General features: G+C 40.3%; 1 protein-coding gene across 7 annotated transcripts in view; it reads right to left on the reverse strand.

The window, feature by feature from the left end:
* pbrm1 (polybromo 1) overlaps positions 1-12133 on the reverse strand; it is a 65305-nt gene that overhangs the window by 13692 nt on the left and 39480 nt on the right. For 4 of the 7 annotated variants that reach the window (XM_061922718.1, XM_061922717.1, XM_061922719.1 and 1 more), the window contains 6 exons: positions 11909-12120; positions 8211-8396; positions 7988-8145; positions 2121-2375; positions 1905-2050; positions 1673-1830 (listed from right to left, as the gene is read on the reverse strand). In XM_061922718.1, coding sequence (XP_061778702.1) covers positions 1673-1830; positions 1905-2050; positions 2121-2375; positions 7988-8145; positions 8211-8396; positions 11909-12120 — 1115 coding nt within the window. Of the gene's footprint in view, positions 1-1672; positions 1831-1904; positions 2072-2120; positions 2376-7987; positions 8146-8210; positions 8397-11908; positions 12121-12133 lie in introns of all 7 variants that reach the window. The other 3 variants (XM_061922716.1, XM_061922715.1, XM_061922713.1) reach the window with 1 other exon arrangement.

Here is a 12133-nt window from a genome sequence, read left to right on the forward strand (position 1 = left end):
GATATCACTACATGGGCCCAGGAACACTTCATAAAACCACTGTCAGTAACTACAGTTGGTCGCGACATCTGTAAATGCAAATTAAAACTCTACTATGCAAAGCGAAAGCCATTTATTAACAACACCCAGGAACACCACCAGCTTCGCTGGGCCCAAGCTCCTCTAAGATGGACTGAGGAAAAGTGTTCAGTGGTCTGACAAGTCCACATTTCAAGTTATATTTGGAAACTGTGGATGTGGTGTCCTCCGGAACAAAGAAGAAAATAACCATCCGGATTGTTACAAGCACGAAGTTCAAAAGCCAGCATCTGTGATGGTATGGGGGTGTATTAGTGGCCAAGGCATGGATAACTTACACATCTGTGAAGGCACCGTTAATGCTGAATGGTCCATACAGGTTTTGGAACAACATATGTTGTCATCCAAGCAACGTTATCATGGATGCCCCTGCTTATTTCAGCAAAACAATGCCAAGCCCGTGTTACAACAGCGTGGCTTCGTAGCAAAAGAGTGCGGTTACTTTCCTGGCCCGCCCGCAGTCCAGACATGTCTCCCATCGAAAATGTGTGGAGCATTATAAAGCGTAAAATACGACAGCGGAGACCCCGGACTCTTGAACGACTGAAGCTCTACATTAAACAAGAATGGGAAAGAATTCCACTTTCAAAGCTTCAACAATTAGTTTCCTCAGTTCCCAAAAGTTTATTGAGTGTTGTTAAAAGAAAATGTGATGTAACACAGTAGTGAACATGCCCTTTCCCAACTACTTTGGCACATGTTGCAGCCATGAAATTCAACTTTATTATTATTTGCTAAAAAAAATAAAGTTTATGAGTTTGAACATCAAATATCTTGTCTTTGTAGTGCATTCAATTGAATATGGGTTGAAAAGGATTTGCAAATCTTTGTATTCCGTTTATATTTACATCTAACACAATTTCCCAACTCATATGGAAACGGGGTTTGTATTTTGAAGAACCTATAATATAGAACATGTTTTCAGTTATTTCACCTTTTTTGTTAAGTACATAACTCCACGTGTTCATTCATAGTTTTGATGCCTTTAGTGAAAATCTACAAATAGTCATGAAAATAAAGAAAACGGATCGAATGAGGTGTGTCCAAACATGTGACCTGTACTGTATGTAGTAAGTGTCCTTCATTGCACAATATTGCAGTCTAAAACACAACCTTTGTCTATAAACAACTAGCAAACAATTCTAGTTGCATATTATTAACAGATACAAAGCATATTCGAAAGAGTTTACTAACAAACGTGTCCGAATCATTCTACTTACTTTGCCAAGAGTTAAACTTAATAAATTATTGTAGAGACAAGGTGTCGGCAAAAAACAATCACCACACCTCTTCAACTTAAAGACAGCATAAGTCCATTCCAGACGGTCAATAATAAAGATGTTACGGTTTTTCATAACTGCAATTTTTCTCGGTTTGACAAATTTTACTTGATCAAGCCTTTACTAATATTCCACACTACAAAACTATAATTATGTAGGATTGGTGCTGGCATTGTGATTGGTACTGGCTAATAATACAATTTCGGTATGGTATCAAAACACCTCTTATACTTCCGTGTAAGACGACTTCTGTGTCCAGACTCGGAATACAAGTAAAATGAACACATTAAGGTACTCGTAGAAACCTACTTTACCTACGATGCAGGTCATTGGAAAAGCCTCTTCAAGGTTGCTTAGGAAGACTTCCTTCTTGTAAAACATTTTGGTGGGCTCATGTTCCGTCTCCTCTGGGTGGATGAAGATCGGCCCCAAAAAGTAGCCAGCTCCTTCTCGCTTCCACATTTTCTCAATCCTGGACAACAGAGCTTCATGTTGGAAATCTGGACAAGGTTTTTCCACTCTTCTGCATCAACACATTTACTCCACCTGCCCACTTGATGGCGCATTTGTCCATGAGAGCCAACGTAGACAAAGTCTCCCACTTTTAGCCACAGGTTGTTGTAGCAAAGCAGCTCAAAATACTGGTATCCGGCTTCCCCGTTGGGCATCTCCAGTGGAATATCTTCCCTCTCCTGTAGGAATAAAATGCACTCCTGAAAGCAAAATGTGAATTCTATCATTTTACAGATAAACAGGCTTTACCTTATCGACAACCCTACATTCGGTCACTTTGGTTTCATCTGTAATTTCTGTTGGTTTCTCTTCTTGTTTTATAGCGAATATGGACGCCACCCGGACTACAGGCAGAGGCACTTCTCTTGGGACAAAGCGAACCAAGCTCAAGGGCATGGTCCACAACTTGATTTTCTTGAAGGACTTGGATTTGGCAGAGTAGCGAGACTCGCACACGTATACGTCCTCGGCCTTGAAGCGTTCCGGGTAAAGTTTGAAGTAGTCCTGAAACAGCACAGACATTGTCAGCACAAGTGAGTATATTTTTTCAGGGTCGATACTAGGGCTGCGAATCTTTGGGTGTCCCACGATTCGCTTCAATATTGATTCTTGGGGTCACGATTCGATAATATATAGATTTTTTTTCGAATCGATTCGATTCAAAAACGATATTTTTCCGATTCAAAACGATTCTGTATTCATTCAATACATAGGATTTCAGCAGAATCTACCCCAGTCTGCTGAAATGCAAGCAGAGTAGTAGATTTAAAAAAAAAAAAAAGCTTTTATAAGTGTAAAGGACAAAGTTTTATCAACTGATTGCAATATTGTAAATTTGTTTTAACTATTAAACGTACCAAAAATATGACTTATTTTATCTTTATGACAATATTGGACACAGTGTGTTGTCAAGCTTATGAGATGCGATGCAAGTGTAAGCCACTGTGACACTATTGTTCTTTTTTAAATTTTTATAAATGTCTAATGATAATGTCAATGAGGGATTTTCAATCACTGCCATGCTGAAATTATAACTAATATTGATACTGTTGTTGATAATATTCATTTTTGTTTCACTACTTTTGGTTTGTTCTGTGTCGTGTTTGTGTCTTCTCAATTGCTCTGTTTATTGCAGTTCGGAGTGTTGCTGGGTCAGGTTTGGTTTTGGAATTGGATTGCGTTGTTATGGTATTGTTGTGTAGTGGTTTGTTGGATTGATTAAAACAAAACAAAACAAAAAAAACAAAAAATATATATATATATATAAATATATATATATATATATATATATATATATTTTTTTTTTTTTAAATGAGACCCGATTCTGAACTGCACAACTTATTCGATTCGATTTGTATTCAAATCGATTTTTCCCCACACCCCAGTCGATACCAATACCAATTATTAGTAGTCAAGGAGACCATTAACCGATATTTGGAGCCGATATTCATTTACACTAGTAAAGTTATTGAAACAGAAATAGTATATCTCAGTTAACAGCTGCACAAGACTTTTGAGATTTTTTCAAAACATTTTTTTAGGAAAACTTACACTAGTAGTGACATAATGTTTTACGCGGCACTAATGTTGTGGTTAAGTTGGCACTAATGTTGTGGTTAAGTTAGCACCAAACAACTTCAGGAAATTTCCCAAACACCTTTGTGACATGTGTCTAATGCTGCGTTTCAGTGGAGCATTAACATTTGCATTTCAAAATATGGGAAATCTCCTTGGAAAGTTGGTAAAATATGGGATCACAACTCGCCATCTACTCAATTCTATCACAGTTTATGGATTTAATACATTTCTAAAATATTGCTAACCATCCATTCATCCATTTTCTACCGCTTGTCCCGTTTGGGGTCGCGTGGGGTGCCGGAGCCTATCTCAGCTGCATTCGGGCGTTAGGCGGGGTACACCCTCGACAAGTTGCCACCTCATCGCAGGGCCAACACAGATAGACAGACAACATTCATACACACTAGGGCCAATTTAGTGTTGCCAATCAACCTATCCCCAGGTGCATGTTTTTGGCGGTGGAAGGAAGCCGGGGTACCCGGAGGGAACCCACGCAGTCACGGGGAGAACATGCAAACTCCACACAGAAAGATCCTGAGCCCGGGATTGAACCCAGGACTACTCAGGACCTCAGGCTCCTTTATGTAGCTTAATGTTGAGACATTTTTCAAACTGGCTGACAATTTTTTCCTAGATGTTATATAAAAGTATGAGAATGTATAAGCTGCTGCCTGCTCTTTACTTACATAGTCTCCAATTAGTCAAGATATTTATACAAACATTTTCTGATTTCTTCATGTTTAAACATCTCTGTCCATTCATCCATCCATCATCCATCTTCAACCGCACTGTCATGTTATTTGATTGAATAACGAAACACCAAACTCGCGGCGATCCTTTATTTAGCCCACACTCCAAGCCTGTTGTGCGAATCGATCACTGCAGTAGTGAAAATAGACAAAACTGGAGGTAGACCCCAGGAAAGAAGGACAAAAACTGGAAGTTCATGTAAGCAGAAGGGACGTACTGGATTTAATCAGTACACCGCGGTTAGTGGTGCAACGGATCAATATTGATCTGTGATTCGTTCGGATCAATATCTTATGTTCGACACAAACGTGATACGCGGTTTAATTTATGGAAAAAAAAATGTTATTCGCACGTTCAGTACACACAGAGGGTGGTCATGGTGATCGGAGTAACGGGGGAGCTTGAACACCCCGCACAATTTAATCGGTGTGTTTATAGGTGCAGACTCGGTTGTGCAAAACGAGGGTTTTAAACACATGCTGAACGTGCTTGACGCATGTTACGACATCCCATCGCGCACCCACTTCAGCGATAAGATTGTACCAGATCTTTATGAGCAGGAGAAGAAAAAAGTTGTGGATGAACTATCCCGAGCATCATCTGTTGCGCTCACGACAGACGGATGGATGTCCATGGGAACCACATAATGATAAGCGCTCCCTTCATCACAGCAGACTGGGAGATGAGAAGACACACCCCCTCTACGAGAGTCATCTTGTGCAGGTATTGAAACAAGCAGTGGAGGAATGGAAGATAAAGATATCCCAGTCACAAGTGATAATGCCAAAAAAACAATAAATGCAGTGAATGAGGCAGGACTGGGACCACAGGTAGGGTGCTTTGCACATGTAGTGAATTTGGCATCACATAAGGGAATCTCAGTCAATAGGATGGAGCACCTCCTTGGGAGGATCAGGAAGGTGGTTTCCTACTTCAACCCAAGCACAACTGCTCCTGTGCTTAAGACAAAGCTGTCTACTCCTAAGCTCATACATGATGTCCCAACAAGGTGGAACTCCACTTATGATATGTTGGAGCAGCAGGCAGCTATATACTCTGCATTGACCCACAAGACCCTGAAGACAAATGTCAAAGACATCATCATCCTGTCTGATGATGATGCGAGAGTGACAAAGGAGGTCCTCCAGGTGTTTAAACCTCTCAAAACTGTTGTATCTCTGCTGAGTACTGAAACTTCACCTTCTGTGTCAATGATCTTCACACTGAAAACAAGGATTCTACAATCCTTGGCTCCAAGTGTGGAAGACAGCAGCATCACTCCAGATGTCAAGCTTTATTTCACTATCTATGTTTCAAGGAAGATGTTGTGCATTTTTATGTTGCACTTTAAGTTGTTTTTTTGTTAATGGTCATTGGTCCAAGTTTAAAGAAAGGAGAAGTGCATTTTTATGTTATACTGTTTTTCATTAATTATGTTAAAAATAAGATATCATACCTTGTGCACTTTAACTTGATTTTATTTATTTTAATTTAATCATTTAAAAGTGTCCCAAGAGCTAGCTTATGTAGCCGAGGATCAGACCGCCAAGTGCCCTGCTTTCGGCAGCCGGCCAGCTCACAATGCACCCGAAATCTATGGCCCCTCCCATGAGTGGTGAGCCCATTGGAGGGGTGACCCACATTGCCTATCGTGCCCCAACTCCGGGCCTGGCTCCAGAGGGGGGCCCCGGTGACCCGCATCCGAGCGAGGGATATCTGAGTCCTGATTGTTGCTTTCCCATAGAAGTCTTGGAGCTGCTCTTTGTCTGATCCCTCACCTAGGACCTGTTTGTCTTGGGAGACCCTACCAGGGGGCATGAGAGCCCCCGGACAACATAGCTCCTAGGATCATTGGGACAAGCAAACTCCTCTACCACGGTAAAGTGGCAGCTCAGAGAGGAGAATCGCTGTGGTGAAGAAGGAGCGGCAACGCTCTCAATTTACCGGTCGATCTACGTTCCCATCCTCACCTATGGTCATGAGCTTTGGGTTATGACCGAAAGGACAACATCACGGGTACAAGCGACCGAAATGAGTTTCCTCCGCCGGGTGTCAGGGCTCTCCCTTAGAGACAGGGTGAGAAGCTTGGCCATCCGGGAAGAGCTTTAAGTTAAGCCGCTGCTCCTCCACATCGAGAGGAGCCATATGAGGTGGTTCGGGCATCTGGTTATGATGCCACCCGGACGCCTCCCTATGGAGGTGTTTAGGGAACATCTAACCGGTAGGAGTCCACGCGGAAGACCCAGGATACGTTGGGAAGAGGAAAGTCTGGGCTTCCCTGCTTAGGCTACTGCCCCCGCGAACCAACCTCGGAAAAGAGAGAAAAAGATGGATGGATGGAATTTAAAAGTATTACTTAACAAAAAGACAAAACTTCTGTTTATTTGTCTTGTCTTTTTTTTTTGCTGAGCCGAAAAATGACCCGATCCGTGACTCTGATCCGAGAAACAATCCGAACAGTGAGTTTTTTTCTTCGTTGCACCCCTATCTGCGGTCGAGGAGACTGGAGAAGAATTCTCACAAGAAGTCAAATAAATGCAGTGTCAATATGAGACTGCATTTAATGTACGGAATGATTTTGGCTTTGCTTACCGACCTTGAAGCAATTTTATTTGGAACATGGTGTAATGATAAGTGTGACCAGTAGATGGCAGTCAAACATAAGCGATACGTGTAGACTGCACTATGGTGGCAATACGACTCAAGTAAACAATACCAACATTTTATGTGTTCCATTGAAAATATAGAACACTGCACACGGTGCTCAAAAATCTATCAAAATGTTTTAGTACAACTTTGGTTAACTATGAAGCCGCACCGCTTGATATGGTTCAACATGTGAGTATTATTATGGTGCAAGTATAAGGTAAGACATTATCTGGTGTTTTGTTTCGCAATATTAAGCAAAAGCAACTTTTCTGACCTTCTGGTACCTGCTCATCTGTATTTGGGATCTGCATCAATCCTGAAAAATTTCCACCTTTGTAGACACCGTAGTCGATAAGCTTCTTCTTTTTCTCTATTTTCTTGTTATGTGACATTCATCCTGCGCTGTAGCCATTTCTAATATTAAGTAGTGTAAAGTTCTTACTTATATCTTTCAGTTAACTTGCCTTGAAAGCGCTAAAACATACCGGTGTAGTGATTTTACATTAGAGTTCTGGTCGGACGGTTTTTCATGGGACACATTTCCGGTGTTGTTGTTTCCGGATTAGGAGATGCTGCTCTGTTATTCATTTATGTAAAATCTGAATGTCATTAAAACACTTTGCTCCATCTTTTGACACTTGTTCCACTCCCGTCCTTGTACGCTACACCGCTACAACAAAAATGACAGAGAAAAGACGCTGTCGAAGGTGGGCTACGTATATAAGACCGCCCACAAAACGGCAGTCAGAAAGCGGCTTGAAGGTGATCTGTAAAACATAATTTTTGCAACATTTTGACCAAAGAACCACCATTACATGTTATGTGGAACACAAGGACGTTTTCTAAATTTCGAAAAAAGTAATAATATGACTCCTTCAATGCACCCTATAATACGGTGCGCTTCATCTATGAAAAAAAAATCAAACACAGACCGTTCATCGGCAGTGTGCCTTATAATCCGGTGCACCCAATGGTCCAGAAAATACTGTATCTGCTGTTGTAGTTGTAAAAGAATAAATAATCAATAAAAAAGCCGATACCAATATACGTCAAAAAGCAAAATATCGGTGCCAATAATTGGCCCGGGCAATAATCGGTCAATCCTCACTACTGAGGCAATACATGGATAATATGTTTACCTTGACAAACATGACCACACATTTGCCTAAAATCTTGCTGAGGGGGGCTTTGTTGTAATAGTCGCTCTTAAAAACTTCCTTCTCCAAGAACTTTCGCGTTGCGACATGAAACGTCTCATTCGGCCTGTAGAACCAGCCACCATAGAGCCACTTCTCACCTGAAATTATACAGGAGTCAAATTGCTACTCTCACTTCAATTATTTCCAGAATGCAGCGGCTGACCAGTGTTGTCTTGCCACAGGCGTTCGATGTAAATAATATGAGGCTGGAGGTTGGGCTCAGCAGGCTCCACGTAGACGTAGTCCCCGACACGATACATGCTGTCCTTAAAGCTGCAGTCCTGATGGTATGTGCGCTGCGAGCTCGATTGCCACGATCCTCCGACTGGTTCCTCCCTGCTCTCAGCTTCTGGAAATTCACAGCATTGGAAAAGTGAGGACACAGTTAACATAGAAAAAACTGCATTTTAGACACTTAACATATGACAAAGATGAATAAGGGGTAAGCTGACATTGGTATTTTATCGCAGCATTAGATTGTATCGGCTTTCATCTAAAATCTATAAACAGTAAGAGCTATGATACGAGCAGTCCTGCAGCAGTAGGGGAGCTGAAAAAAAAATCTGAATCATGATTCCTACTGTATTTGATATTATTTTTATATCAAATGATACATTCCTAAAATCAGTTTGAATCATGAATTGTGTTGAATCAAGACTCATTTTGAATCGAATTGAATTGTGAGTCGTTATAAGAAAAACCCTGCTTGACAACCAGTTAACTTCTGATTGTCCTCCAATGAACACACATTTTCTTCTGTTTTAGTCAAGGCATTTACAAAAGATAAACATGGTGGGCTATGGGCTACTAGGAGCTACAGTTGCAGCTACACAACGTAATAAGTGTCCTTAATTGAACAATATTGCAGTTTAAAAGAGCACATAAACAAGTTTCAAATAATTATAGGCCTTGTTCACACTGCAGGTCAATTCCAATTTTTTTGCCCATATGTGACCCGCATCAAATTTTTTCATGTCAATGTGAACAGTAAAATTCAGAATTTTTCAAGTCTGACCCAGGCAGGCCTCTTTCGTATGTGGATAAAAGTCAGATAAACCAATACATCATCAAATAGCCATAAGCGTCATAATTCTTCAAAAAATAGACAGGTGTAAAATAAGTAGTTGACAAATAAGCAGACCACAGGAAAACATAAAATATAAGGATGTCATGTCAGGGTGCCACTACGCCTGGCTATGACTGCTCGCTTACATGCTCTTCGGAGCAAACGTTGAAGCAATTGTCCCACAAATTGCAAGAGCCAAAATGATTGCCCTCTTTTTTCTAAAAATTGTACACGCAATAATTCGGTTCAGAAAATGTTGACTTTCATTCCACAAAATCCTTGAAATTGCCACAAATGCGCCATGAGTGAGACCGACTGGAATTAGAGCCATGTATACTTCCGTAAACATGGGACGTCATGTCTGCATGCGGGTCAGATTGTGTTCACATTAGAAATTGCAGTTTTTTGCAAGTAAAGAATCGGATTTGACAAAAAAAATCTGAATTCAACATCCTACTCTTCAGTGTGAACATAGCCATAGTTGTATCTTACTTACAGAAACAAAGTCTACAAGGGAGAAGCGTATTAGAAAGAATTTAGTAAAAAACGTCTCTGCCTCATTCAACAATCCTGACTTAATAAATTAATGTGGCCACTGCGTGTTGCCAAAAAAAATATAATTACCACTCCTTTGTGTCTTTATTACGAGAGCTTTTTTGTTGACACTGAATTTATTTTTGCGTTTAAATTTTGTGAACATAACTTTTTTACATCCAATTATGCTGACAATTTATTAGAAAAAAAATCAGTTTTTTAAAATTCAATGTAAAATAAAAAATTGTGTATAAAATTTTAATGTAAAAAAACATTGCTGCTTCATAAAGCAAGACTCACTTCCAGTAATTCAAGGCTGAAGCAATCGGTCCTGTCTCAGAACCAGCCAATGATGTGTCAAGTTTGAAATCATGTTACCTGGGCTACTTTGGCAAAATACAACATAATACAACACTAGCACCTGACCACCATGTGTGACATCACACATGGTAGCACCTGACCACCAGGTGTGACGTCAAACGTCATAATCCAGTGGGCGATGTTTTAAAACTATAGAAATGATTCCAACGGTTAGAATCTGTATTTTTGAGTGACATACTGTTTTATGCAGACTGGGCACGCACGGAGTGGGGCAAAGTGTGCGGGGCTTGTATACGGCGCAGCGAGTGTCAGATACAGGCAGATTTCTACAGAGAAATTCTGCAGAACAGCGATATTATATCCAATATGTGGATGTGTTTTACCATCCCTCTTTGCGGTTCTTGCTCGATTGTAAAATATGTCGATCAAGGAAGTAGTCAGGAGTAGAGGGGTAACGTTCAGATTTTCTCAATATTTAGTGTTTTATTGTTCATATTTATTATTGGAAATCCCACATTATGTATTTTTATGTACATTCTGACTGTCTTATAATTGAGTAAAACATACCTAAAGTTCATTCTGTTTTTGAGATGGTATGTTTGGCTTTTCACAGAAAAAGACATTCAGAATGTACATGAAAATCTAGAATGTGGGATTTACAATATTAACTATGAACAATGAAACACTGAATATCTTAAAATATGCTCCTCTACTTCTATGTACTTAATCGACATCTTCTATAATTGAGAATGAGCTAAAAAGATGCAATAAACACGGCGACAAATAAAGGCAAAAGGATAAAAAAACATCCACTTTTTCGATATAATACTACTGTTCTGGATAACTTTGTTGTAGAAATCTGCCTCCATCTGACACTTGCGTTTGCGAGGTCTCAGGCTTGTTGCTGCCCCCTGCCTCGTTTGCATGAAGCAAGCGCTGCCCGTGGTCAACGTATGCCACTCAAAAGTGCAGATTCTAACCGATAAGTCATTTCTACAGTTTGAAAACATCCAGTGCGCTGCTGGACTATGACGTGTTATGATGTCACAAATGGTGGTCAGGTGCTGTTGTGTGTGACGTCACACCTGGTGGTCAGGTACTAAGGTGTGTAAAGTCACATCTGGTGGTCAGGTGCGAGCGTGTGTGATGTCACATCTGATGGTCAGATGCTAGTGTGTTTGAGACATCACATCTGGTGGTCAGTTAGTAGTGTGTGTGATGTCGCACCTGGTGGTCAGGTGCCTGTGTGTGTGATATCACACCTGGTTGTCAGTTAATAGTGTGTGTGATGTACTTGGTGGTCAGGTCCTAGTGTGTGATGTAAAGTCGGTGGTCAGATACTAGTGTGTGTGTGTGATGTCACACCTGGTCGTCAGAAGTGTTTATTATGTTGTATTATGCCAAGGTAGTGAAAGGAACTGTTTTTTTATGCTGTTTTGCAAGACCTTTGTCATGTGACTTAAAACTTGATACCGCAATGGCTGGTTCTAAAACAGCCTTAATTTACTTGTTTTTTGAAGCAGCAAATTTTTAAACACTGAATTTTTCAGCAATGATTTTTTTACACCAAATTTTTATACACTGAATTTTAAAACACTTTCTTTTTTTCAATGAAAATTGTCAGCATAAAAGGATGTAAAAAAAAATAAAAAACATTTAGTTCCATAAATTCAGTCTACAAAAATAGCTTTTGTAATAAAGACACAAAATTGACCTCCATACACGCCACTTCAACTTAAAGACAGCCCAAGTTCATTCCAGAGTCCGTTTCTTACCTACCATTGTTCTCGGTTTGACTCATTTTACTTGTTAAAGCTTTTTCTAACATTCCACACCACAAAATTATGAAAGTATGTGTGCTGATATCGGTTATAATCAAGACTTCAGTATCGGTATCGGAAGTGAAAAAGTTGTGTTGAGACACCCCAAATACTGAATACCTATTTTCTCCTCTTCCCTCTTGATTTTGTCCTCCTCCACTTCTTTTGGGAGCTTTTCTTTCTTGTCCTTTTCCACATCGTTATGCAGATGTTTGGCGGTATAGCTCAGGGCAGGCGACATCAAAATCTCCCCGTTCTTACAGAGCTCGTCTCGGATCCTGATAAAGAACTGCTGCAGCTCGACGGCATCTTCAAAGATCTCCGAGTCTGTCCTAAAATCAGTAA

This window comes from Nerophis ophidion, linkage group LG16, assembly GCF_033978795.1.
Source record: "Nerophis ophidion isolate RoL-2023_Sa linkage group LG16, RoL_Noph_v1.0, whole genome shotgun sequence".
Taxonomy (NCBI): Eukaryota; Metazoa; Chordata; class Actinopteri; order Syngnathiformes; family Syngnathidae; genus Nerophis; species Nerophis ophidion.